Raw genomic sequence first — 12515 nt, 5'->3', positions numbered from 1 at the left:
TGTCTTCTATCACAAAGGCAATTGAGAGCTGGAGGAAGAAAAAGAACACATTCTGAAATACAGCTGGGATCACTGATGTCTGCTATCGTCGCCCACTGCTTCCCCTTAGCAGTCCTGGAACTCCAGAACCACCAGCGCCTGAATGGGACTAAGGCTCCTCCCAGCTCTGCGCCCTGATTGGCTGAATAGTAATAAGCTCGTTTCATGCGTCTGGCCACAGGATTGGCTGAGAGGCAGATGACCAATCAGAAGTGAGCAGTTTAAATAAAGCACCTCCCCTGCCCAGAAAGGTTTCTGCTGGGAACGCAGGGACCACACCCTCTGGAGCCTGTGGTTCAGTTCAGTTCAGTCGCTTAGACTCTTTGCAACCCCATGGCCTGCAGCACGCCAGGTCTCCTTGTCCATCACCAACTCCCGGAGTGAACTCAAACTCATGTCCATTGAGTCGGCGATGCCATCCAACCATCTCCTCTGTCGTCCCCTTCCCCTCCTTCCTTCAATCTTTCCCATCATCAGGGTCTGAATGAGTCAGCTCTTCGCATCAGGTGGCCAAAGTATTGGAGTTTCAGCTTCAACATCAGTCCTGCCAATGAATATTAAGGACTTATTTCCTTTAGGATGGACTGGTTGGATTGTCTTGCTGTCCAATGGATTCTCAAGAGTCTTTTCCAACACCACAGTTCAAAAGCATCAATTATTCGGTGCTCAGCTTTCTTTATGGTCCAATTCGCACATCCATACACGACCACTGGAAAAACCACAGCGTGTGCACAGGACGTCTGCCAAATGTGATGCTCACCTTCTTGTGCCCTCCAGCCCTGGGGAGTAGCTGCAGAACCAAGCTGCAGAACCAAGGGGAGGCGGGGGCGGGGAGGGGCGCCAAGCGGATGCCCTGAGGACACCCAGGGAAGCTCTGCTGAACCAGGTGGGGGCAGTCCTGATTCCGGACTTCTAGATATATGACATTCCTTCCCAATTAAGCCAATGTATGCCAGATTTGTGACTGCGTGTGAATGAAAGATGCAGCTAGAATTTGAAGAGAGGCCTCAGTAATAAATTCACTTCTAACAGCTCAAAGGAACTGTAAATTGCCTCTCAGTGAGTACCACAAATTAAATGAGCATAATGTCACCTTAAGTACATCCTTTTTTTCCTACTAGGTCATCAGACAACATGTTCATCACTGGCCTTCCTGCTTTCAGTTGCCCAACCCAGCTCACCCACCACAATGCTGCCATTTGGCACTGCTGACTAAATACAGCAGCAGGTGGTCTTGTCTCTGGGACTAAAATATCCATCCCCCAGTGGAGCACAATGACAGGTTTGCGAACCTGCTTCCTGCTCACCCTTCTCAGGCTGATCTCCTCCCACCCTTCACTGCACCCCCCCCGCCCCCCGGGCTCCCAGCATCAGGCCCTGCTGCCTCTTCGACCGCTCGTTTGTTTCAAGACTGTTCTGCTCCAGACTCTGCAGCCAGAGCGTGGCAGGGACCCCTAACCTGGCAGCTGTCTCTCAGGGCCCATCCCCAGTCATCTCCACCATCCTGCCGCCATCAATGCCCAGCATGTCATGGGCACTCACGTGGTGAGTAAAAACCTATAAATGTGCACTAAATGCAGTATTTCTAGTCAGACCATCTTCTCTATTGCATGAAAAGATTTTACTGAAAAACCCCACCCTTTTTACTATGGTATCTGAGGGATTTTGCGGACATGAACTTGTGCACCCACCATTATTAACTCCTACTCCTTATATATAAAGTTAATTTAATATCTGTTAAGTGAATGGTTGTTGAAATACAGTATATGCAGCAAGACGCCTGAGGAACGCAGGATGGGTCAGTTGCTATTGTTAAAGATTATGGTAAAGGAAAACACTGCAAATGCTAGCCTTTCCAAGCCGTGAAATGCTAAGCTAATGGGGATATACTGCAAAGTACTTTACAAGTGGGCTAAAAGAACAAAAAGTTCTGCTGAATACAGAAATGATCCATCTCAACGAGCAATTAGTTCTAGGATTATTCTTTCTCAACCTGTAGGCAAAAATAGAAAATGCAGTAATCCAGCTACATTTGTAGAATGATGGACTCTGAGGGAGAAGATACAATTAATTAAAGGATTTAAAAGAAACTGAAACTGGGGCTCTCCTGGTAGTCCAGTGGTCTTCTGTACTTCCAGTGCAGACTCTGTACTTCCAATGCAGGTGGCTGGAGTTTTATCCCTGGTCAGCGAACTAAGATCCCACATAGCACATGGAGAAGCCAAAAAAAGAGACAAGAAACTGTGACAAAGAGACAGAAATCGAGACAGTGAGGTACTGGTATAAAGACAGACATACAGACCAATGACTAGAACAGAGAGCCAAGTAACAGACCCTTACAGTCATGCTCAAAATGTTTTTCACAAGGGTGTCAAGGCCATTCAATGAGGACAGGGCAGTCTTGTCAACAAATGATGCTGGGAAAACTAGATAACCACATGCGAAAGAAGGAAATTTGACTCTTAACCCACAACGTATATAAAAGTTAATTCAAAACGGATCAAAGACCTATACGCAAAAGCTAAAACTTAGAAATGCTGGGCAAAGATTTCTTGGATATGACACCAAAGACACAGGTAACAAAAGAAAAAACAGACAAACTGGGCTCATTAAGTTTTTTAAATTTAGTGCAATGAAAGACACTATGAACAGAGTGAAAAGGCAAACCCCAAGGAGGGGGAAATATCCACAAACCACATATCCGATAAGGGGTTAGTATCCAAAACCTGTAGAGAATACCTAAGATGCAACAACAAAGAGAGATTCAAAAACGGGAAAAAGACTTGAGAGTCTCCAAAGAAGATACACGAATGGCCAATAAACAAATGAAGAGATGCTCAACATCATTACTCATCAGGGAAATGTTAAGTGAAACCTACAAGATACCGATTAGGATGACTACTGTGAAAAACTAACAAACCAACAGGACAGAACAAGTGCTGGTGAGGATGTGGAGAAACGGAACCCCATTCACCACTGGTGGGAGTGCACCAGAGTGCAGCTCACGTGAAAGCAGAACCACCACAGGTCCAGCAGTTCCACTTCCAGACAAATACTTCTCAAAGCTGAAAGCGGCGTCTTGATGAGATATTCGCCCACCTGCGTTCATACAACAGTACTGCTCACAGTAGCTTCAACATTCGAGAAACCCGAGTGTCCACTGTTGGATGGATGGATATGCAAAATGTGGCATATCCGTATGATAGAATACTGCTGCTGCTGCTGCTGCCTCGCTTCAGTCGTGTCCGACTCTGTGTGACCCCATAGATGGCAGCCCACCAGGCTCCCCCATCCCTGGGATTCTCCAGGCAAGAACACTGGAGTGGGTTGCCATTTCCTTCTCCAATGCATGAAAGTGAAAAGTGAAGTCGCTCAATCGAGTCCGACTCTTAAGTGACCCCATGGACTGCAGCCCACCAGGCTCCTCCGTCCATGGGATTTTCCAGGCAAGAGTACTGGAGTGGGGTGCCATTGCCTTCTCCGATGATAGACTACTACTTGGCCTTAAAAAGGAAGGAGATTCTGACACCTGCTGCAATACGGATGAACTCTGAGGACGTGATGCACAGTGAAATAAGTTGGTCACAAAGAAACAAATAAATATCACATGACTCCATTGATAAGAGGTCCTTAAGAGGAGTCAAAAATCATAAAGACAGAAAGCATTGGGTTGGCCAAAAAGTTCACTAGAGTTTACGTTAACATTTTTGGGGAAAAAACCCTCAACAAACCTTTTGGCCAACCGACATGATGGTGGTTGCCTGGGGCTGGGGGAAGGGGGAATTTTGTAAAGCTTCCATTTTATGAGATGAAAAGGGTTCAGAGACGGATGATGGCTGCATAACATTATGAGTGCATATGATACCACGGAAATGTGTACACTTCAAGATGGGAGAGATGGCAGTGCTGAGGAAGGAAGAAACTTCAGTAGCTTCTCTGAAGGGCAGGCCCCAGCGTGCAGCTACGGCCTCTGCACTCACCTCCACCATGCTCCCCTCCCGACCCACACACAAGTCACACGCCTGAGAAAGAAGCACACGTCTGTTCCTTTCTTTAATAAACATCTGAGCCTTTCCTGCATCCCATGAATTGTCTCAAGGGCTACGAATACAGCAGAAAACATGGCAAGCAAGGTCCCTAGCTCTGTGAACTGTATATCCCAGCGGAGGAGGCTTACAGACAGACAGAAAACACAGCCAACAATCCCACAATTCTGGGCAGTAACAAGTGTCACGGGCTTCCTGGTGGCTCAGACAGTAAAGCATCTGCCCGTAATGCGGGAGACCTGGGTTCGATCCCTGGGTCGGGAAGATCCGCTGGAGAAGGAAATGGCAACCCACTCCAGTATTCTTGCCTGGAAAATTCCACGGATGGAACAGCCTGGTGGGCCAAAGTCCATGGGGTCGCAGAGTCGGACACAACTGAGCAACTTCACTGGTTAAACAAGTGTTATGAAGAAAAATAAAGCAGAAAACAAGACTGAGAATGGGAGGTTTCTTTTTAAATATGGTGGTCAAAGAAAGACTGAGGCTAAGACAAGCCAAATAAACACCTAACTAAACAGGTAAACAAACAAATACCCTCTTTTAAAAAGTAAACCAATTCAAGACATGGCGGGAAGCGGCCGGCGGCACTGCACCTGGCCTGAGGTCTGCTCTCTACACCACAGGAACACGAACGCTAAGAAGATGAAGGCTCTTGCAAGCAGAACATTGACGACTGAAGGAGCAGGCATAACTGAGTCAGACAAAGAATCACCATTTCGTGACCATCAGAGTAACAACGGATCCAGGTGGGAGCCATCCATGGACGTAAGTTGATCAAGTCTCCTCTGAACAGGTGACCTGAAAACCACACAGCGAGGGGCTCAGCTTCGTAGTGCAGAAACCTGGCGGCCACCAGTGGAACCAAAGTCAGCATCCACCAGAGTGAGACAGACTGGTGTTGCGTGCTGTCTGCCGTGACGCACCAAGAAGGAGGCTCGCCGCCTGTGTAATGCCACTGCCCTGAGGCATACTGCTGCTGCTACTGCTAAGTCGATTCAGTCGTGTCTGACTCTGTGCGATCCCATAGACGGCAGCCCACCAGGCTCCCCCGTCCCTGGGATTCTCCAGGCAAGAACACTGGAGTGGGTTGCCATTTCCTTCTCCAATGCATGAAAGTGAAAAGTGAAAGGGAAGTCACTCAGTCATGCCTGACTCTTAGTGACCCCATGGACTGCAGCTCACCAAGCTCCTCCGACCATGGGATTTGCCAGGCAACAGTACTGGAGTGAGGTGCCACTGCCTTCTCCCCACTGAGGCGTAAGCGGACTCTAAATGAGAGGAAGCAGACGTACCCATAGGGGGACACTCTGCAAGATAACTGGCCTGTACGCATCAAAAATGTCGTTATGAGACACAAAGGAAAGAGGAGGAACCACTCCAGGTTAAAAGAAATCATAAAGAGACGTGACCACGAAAGTCAATGCGTGACCCTAGGCGAGGAAAAAACTACAGTGGAGGACATCACTGAGCATCAGCAGTGTACTAGGCCATAACGTGCTGGAGTGAATTTCCTGGATTTTATAATTGTCCTGTGGCTTAGAGAAAATGCAACCAACAAATAATAGGCTGATTCATGTAGGAGAGATGGGCATCAAAAGCAGAGGGGAGAAATAAGCAAAAGTGGGAACGTGTTAGCAATAAGGGGCTGACTGAAAGTCTTTGCTCTATTCTTCCAATTCTTCGGATGTTTGAAATCATTTCAAAAAATTTTTAAGATGATTATAGGATTTCTGCCATTAAACATCATATAAATTACTGGGAGAGACATTCAAATAACCATAATGAAGAGCAGAAACCTGGTCAAGTTTGGAAGACACTGTTTTCGTCAGGAGCTGTCAGAAGTGCATTCACAGAAAGGTGATCTGGGCCTCGAAAGGATGCATTAGAAAAGTGGTTTATATTTACAGCTAAAAGTAGTTTATACTGAATACCTGGTTTAGCTAAGCATACGTTTATCAGAATATGGTAATCGTAACCAAAAAGGAAAAAAAAAACGAAGAAAACTTTGTGGAAGTAAAATTACTGTGACCCAACTACAGTATCTACACATTAGAAGGCGGTTGTTGCCCAGGACTACACAGGCATCAGCTGATGCCACAATGTACTCCCAGCCCCGCCCAGATCAGAGGGTCACACTTAAAACCCTGGCTGCCTGTCAGCCTCGACCTAGATGAGGGCCTGATCAGCTGCACTTCCTCCCCGGTGGTCCAGGGAGGGTGGGACAAGCACAGACCTGTTTCTTAGACCTCAGGAGCTCTGTTTCTTTTAACCAAAACTGAGAAAGCCATGAATTCATCATGACAAATAAGGTCAGTAGTTGCAGCCATGACCTTAAAACTAGTCGTCTTCAAGGTCAGGCTAATTCAAGGACTGAGGGATGAGAAAAGATGTGAGAAAACAAACACCCCCAAGGCGGAGTCACCTGACCTCCAATGGACAGGGCGGGGGTGGGGGGGTGAGGCCACCGTGGGTGTGACCCAGGGACCAGGGAGGTGGCATGCCTCGTCGCCTACAGCGGGCTCCCGAGCACACCTGCTGGCCGGAGACTGAGCCACAGGAGGTCAGCTCAGCGCCTTCCGTGGCTCCCTGCCCTGACTCTGAGCATATCCTCCTCCTCCTTGAGGATCGGAAAAGTTACCGAGGGGCTGGCTGACCCTTGGGTCCTCTCCTATGAAAGGACATTTCCAATATGACCTTCCCCATCAGCATGAGACTTATTGGCACCATGCTAGCCTGGGACAAGCAGAAAAGGATTTCAGGATCCTTCTGGTTCCCAGTGGATTCTCCTTGTGATTCTCGGCATGCTCTGTTTCCACTGACCTTTATCTGTCCTGTGTCCTAAACATGAACCAGAACAGGGAGGAGCAAACACGGAGCGTGCTGATGGCGGCCAGGACCCGTCCCCAGCTTCCTACAGTGAAGAAAGAACTCAGGAGTTCACAGACAACTCTGATCACCTAAGTGTTCAACTGGAATCTCAGCAGCAGTCCTGCGTTTTTTCCCTTTCAATGTCCTACAGCATCTAACACTTAAATACTTCTGACTTGTTTCATGAGTATATATTTACAACTGAAGTATATGATTTCTAAGTTAACAGAAACACCTTCCTCATTTCTGGAAATATTAATTCTTGTACTTTGGTTGTTGCTCGTTGTTCAGTCGCTCAGTCAGTTCTGACTCTTTGTGACACGCCAGGCTTCCCTGTCCTTCACTGTCTCCAGGAGTTTGCCCAAACTCATGAGTCAATAATGTCATCCAACCATATCATTCTCTGTCAACCCCTTCTCCTCCTGCCTTCAATCTTTACCAGCATCAGGGTCTTTTCCAATAAGTTGATTCTTCACATCAAGTGGCCAAAGTATTGGAGCTTCGGCATCAACATCAGTCCTACCAGTGAATATTCAGGGTTGATTTCCTTTAGGATTGACTGGTTGGATCTCCTTGCCATACAAGGGACTCTCAAGAGTCTTCTCCAACACCACTGTTCGGAAGCATCAATTCTTTGGTGCTCAGCCTTTTTTATGGTCCAACTCTCACGTCCATACATGCCTACTGAAAAAACCATAGCTTTGACTAGACGGACCTTTGTCAGCAAAGCAACGTCTCTGCTTTTAAATATGCTGCCTAGGTTTGTTATAGCTTTTTCTTCCAAGGAGCAAGCATCTTTTAATTTCATGGCTGCAGTCACCATCCACAGTGATTCTGAAGCCCAAGAATATAAAGTCTGTCACTGTTTCCATTGTTTCCCCATCTGTTTGTCATGAAGTGATGGGACCAGATGCTATGATCTTAGTTTTCTGAATGTTGAGCTTTAAGCCAGCTTTTTCAGTCTCCTCTTTCACCTTCATCAAGAGGCTCTTTAGTTCTTCTTCACTTTCTGCCATAAGGCGGTGTCATCTGCATATCTGAGGTTATTGATGTTTTTCCCTGCAATCTTGATTCCAGCTTGTGCTTCATCCAGCCCGGCATTTCGCATGATGTACTCAGCATAGATGTTAAATAATCAGGGTGACAATATATAGCCTTGATGTACTCCTTTCCCAATTATGAACCAGTCTGTTGTTCCATGTCCAGTTCTAACTGTTGCTTCTTGACTTGCATACAAGTTTCTCAGGAGGCAAGTAAGGTGGTCTGGTATTCCCATGTCTTTCAGAATTTTCCACAGTTTGTTGTGATCTATACAGTCAAAGGCTTTAGTGAAGTCAATGAAGCAGAAGTAGATGTTTCTCTGGAATTATCTGTTTTTTTTCTATGATCCAACAGATGTTGGCAATTTGATCTCTGGTTCCTCTGCCTTTTCTAAATCAAGTTTGTACATCTGGAAGTTCTTGGTTCACATACTGTTGAAGCCTAGCTTGAAGGATTTTGAGCATTACCTTGTTAGCATGTGAAATATGTACAACTGTGCAGTGCTTTTTGGGACTGGGATGAAAACTTATCTTTTCCAGTCCTGTGGCCACTGCTGAGTTTTCCAAATTTGCTGGCATATTGAGTGCAGCACTTTCACAGCATCATCTTTTAGGATTTGAAATCGCTCAGCTGGAATTCCATCACCTCTATTAGCTTTGTTCATAGTCATGCTAAGGCCCACTTGACTTCACATTCAGGATGTCTGGCTCTAGGTGAGTGATCACACCATCACAGTTATCCAGGTCATTAAGACCATTTTGCTACAGTTTTTCTGTGTATTCTTGCCACATCTTAATACCTTCTCCTTTTGTTAGAATCATACAGTTTCTGTCCTTTATTGTGCTCACCTCTGCATGAAATGTTCCCTTGGTATCTCTAATTTTCTTGAACAGATCTCTAGTCTATTTGGTGGATTTAACATTTTACTTGCCCCTAAAAAAGTATATTTACACTTACTGGAAAGATGATGGAAAATAATAGAGCTTCGGCAAGAAAATCATACAAACTATTGACCACCAAAATAACACATTTTCTGATGATTAGGTTTTTACACGTCAACTCCCTCAAAACCTTACTTGACCCAACTGTCACCAGACAGGCCAGTAGCCAATCTGGAAGCGAGGAAAATGTGGAAAGAACGAGCAAACCCCAGCAGTGAAGAGCACGCTGCACCAGCAGCGCGTGATGGGTGGGGCTTGCCGTGAAGCCCCCGTGTTTATGAGACTCCTCTGCGGTTCGGAACGTCAAAGCCAGTTTCTGGTGTCAATGAACGTCTGTTCCTGCTTTCAGTGTTCCTAACAATGGTTTAAAACAACAACTAAGAACTGCCCACAAAACACTCAACTCTTTTTTTGGCTTGTCTGCGCCTCGCCACATGTGGGATCTTAGTTCCCCAACCAGGGATTGAACCTGCGGCCTCTGCAATGGAAGCGCAGAGTCCTAACCACCGGAACACCAGGGAAGTCCCCAACCACTCCCTTTTAGGTGAAATCTGTGCCCCGCAGTCACTCAGAAACCACCCGCTCGGTGCTGAGAGCTCTGCTTCCCTTTCAGCAAGCCTCATACTCAGCAGCTTCTCCTGGTGAGTGAGACCAAAGTTGAGATCTTTGTCAAGAACACAGATTTGTTCGCTTTATTCACCTATGCACCTAAGTCAAGTAATATGTATAATGGCTCATTTAAGGTCATTTGGTTATCGTTCAGTCGCAAAATCGTGTCCAACTCTTTGCGACTCAATGGACTGCAGCATGTCAGGCTCTTTGTCCACCACTATGTCCCAGAGTTTCCTCAAATTCATATCCACTGAGTATTTAAAGTTATATGCTTTATCAAAATTTTAACTCTCCTGATTCAAAACACACACTTGGATTAATAAGCAGCTTATCATCACTGTTGGAGATGAAATATTCAAGTTTGAAACGTTAAGCAGTATTAATAGACACAATGATTAAAACTTGTTATCATCATGTCTCATTTTCCTAAACCAACATTCTGGAGCAGTGCTACTCCAAGGCAGCAGGTCACCTAACTACTACCATCCACGAGAAGATCCAGAGTCTGCCAGAACGTCGATCAAGTCTCAGAGACAGTGACTGCACCAGTGTGCTCGGTGACTTGGCTCATCAGCTTAAAAGTTTCTGGACCACAGCCGTCTACCTGCTCCAGAGTACGAAAGCACTCTCGGGAGGAAAATGCAGACACAATCATGAGCTTTCACAAAACATTCACAGCACGTAAATACCTGTTCCTGCAGGTCGTAGTCATAGCTGTCGTGCAGCAGAAGACTGAGGACGTATCGAGTATAAATCATGGCATCAATGCCACATTTCTCTAGCTCTTGTCCCAGCCAGGTCTGCACGGGACCCAGAGCATGAAGCAGAGACATTTCAGAGACAGATACGGGGCCTGGGTAAGAGCTGGAGGAGCTTTCAGATGGTAAATCGTCCACAGCAACTGCACAGACAGGGCGCATGAACTGAGGTGGCTGACATCCTTAAGATGCGAAGCATTTTCTGCAGTGACGTTCTGTTGGTGTCTGGAGGGGATTTTCACTCCAGTAAAAAGGAGAGATGCTGGACATCTAGGGTAAACATTTATTTCTGCTGGCAGTCAGCCATCTACAACTGAATTTCCCTCTGCAGGCATGACCAATGAATCAACATCCTGATATTAACATACATTTAGATACGATGTTCTACTTTAATTTCACATCGAGGCCAAATGTAAGTCTCCAGCAGAACCTACAAAAATAAGAGAGAAAAAAGGTAGCATTATGTACAGATATAAATTATTGATCTTTTGAAAAAAATCCAAATAAACGATTCCTGTTTGACTCTCTGATCACTTGTGATACAGGCCACTCTTTTAATAGCTTTTCTCACTAAATTAACCCTTTCAACATGTCAAACTAATCTAACAATGGCTTTATTAAGTCATAATATTCTTTATGCTAGAGTTCTGATTAATTTATGCCACTAGAAAATGAAGACTAACAGTAATAGGTAAATCTCATTGGATCAGCTTTTATAGGAATTTTGGCAGACAATCAGAGGGCTACCAAAAATGACTTTTAAAAAATGTATCAATAGTTATTTCTAGTAAGAGCATAAACCAGAAAGACAGACCCTCCTTACCAAAAATTTAAGACTCAGCTTCCTGCATTTCATCTCGAACTACACATTAGATGTTACATACAGGTTTAAATCCACCCCAGGACGATATCACTAGATTAATGTATTACTAGGTTAATGTATTCTGGGCTTCCCAGGTGGCACAGTGGTAAAGAACCCACCTGCCAACACAGGAGACACAAGAGAGGCAGGTTTGATCTCTGGGTCGGGAAGATCCTCTAGAGTAGGAAATGATAACCCACTCCAGTATTCTTCCCTGGAAAATTCCATGGACAGAGGAGCCTAGCAGGCTTCAGTCCATGGGGTCAGAAAGAGTTGGACACGACTGACTATGCAAACACAGTCATATGGCTTCTGCTACTTTCTAAAATCTTCCTTACCATACTGTCTTTTCTGAATTATAAAAACTAGATAAATCAAAGCAAAGATGTTCTGTTTTTACTTGCTAAACTTTTCCAGCTGACTCTCAAAATTAAAACATCTTCCGAAATTCTTTTAACATGTGTGGATCTCAGGATGCCAGGCGGATCACCAATTAAACAATACATTCAATCAGGACACCACTTGAAGCAGGTAGACGAGGCAGTGCTCATCCAATGACGGCGCCCCACGACGAGGCGGGGACCTGAAGCAGGGGCTCTAGGAGGTGAGAGAAGGTAAGGCAGCTGAAGATCACAGGGAAAATGTACCAGGAGGGGAAAGCTGCCCAGAGGAAATCAGCAGACACTGGCAAGGGCTGCTCCTGCACCTTCCACAGAGTGTTGATCGGGGCACGCAGGCGAGGACCCGGCCAGTACACAGGAGAGGGTCATCACAGAGCACAGGCGGAGACGGGCCCAGGGCTCAGCACGGCCGGGGGCACTGCTTGCTGCCGCCAGTCGGGGCTGGAAAACCTCACAGTTCCGGCCACATCAGGCAGAGGGCTCAGTGGGTCTCGACGCTGTAATGGGGAGTCACTAGCCCTACAGTAAACACAGCTCTGGACTTGCCTAGTACATCTTAAAATTCAAGGCCCCACAGGCCACACTGCTTCCAACTATTTTCACTAAGGCCCCCAAACAAAGTTCAAGAAATTTACAGGAATGCAAAAATATCCACCGCCCAAGAAGATAAAATTTACCACATTTGGCACCTAATCAAAATTAGCAGGTATGTGGGAATTCCCTGGCGGTCCAGGGCTTAGGGTCTGCACTCTCACTGCCGAGGGTCTGGGTTCAGTCCTTGGTCAGGGAACTAAGACCCAACAAGCTGCACAGTGTGGCCAAAAAAATTAAAAAATTAGGAGGCATGCAAAGAAATGGAACACAAAGGGAGTGGAAATGAGGAGAAAAATGAACTGAAACCAATCCAGAATTGACACAAAAGTTAGAAGGAGGAGAAAAAGACTTTA

The 12515-nt window shown here is 45.8% G+C and overlaps 1 protein-coding gene across 5 annotated transcripts in view; it reads right to left on the bottom strand.

Moving 5' to 3' along the window:
- Positions 1-12515, bottom strand: part of KIAA0232 (KIAA0232 ortholog) — an 82587-nt gene that overhangs the window by 40428 nt on the left and 29644 nt on the right. For 4 of the 5 annotated variants that reach the window (XM_027545095.1, XM_027545097.1, XM_027545099.1 and 1 more), the window contains exon 2: positions 10237-10735. In XM_027545095.1, coding sequence (XP_027400896.1) covers positions 10237-10467 — 231 coding nt within the window. In that variant the 5' untranslated portion in view covers positions 10468-10735. Of the gene's footprint in view, positions 1-10236; positions 10738-12515 lie in introns of those variants that run through there. The other variant, XM_027545100.1, reaches the window with a different exon arrangement.

Source organism: Bos indicus x Bos taurus, chromosome 6, assembly GCF_003369695.1.
Source record: "Bos indicus x Bos taurus breed Angus x Brahman F1 hybrid chromosome 6, Bos_hybrid_MaternalHap_v2.0, whole genome shotgun sequence".
Lineage (NCBI taxonomy): Eukaryota > Metazoa > Chordata > Mammalia > Artiodactyla > Bovidae > Bos > Bos indicus x Bos taurus.
The sequence above is the reverse complement of the archived record's forward strand: the minus strand, read 5'-3'. Positions and strand labels throughout refer to the sequence as shown.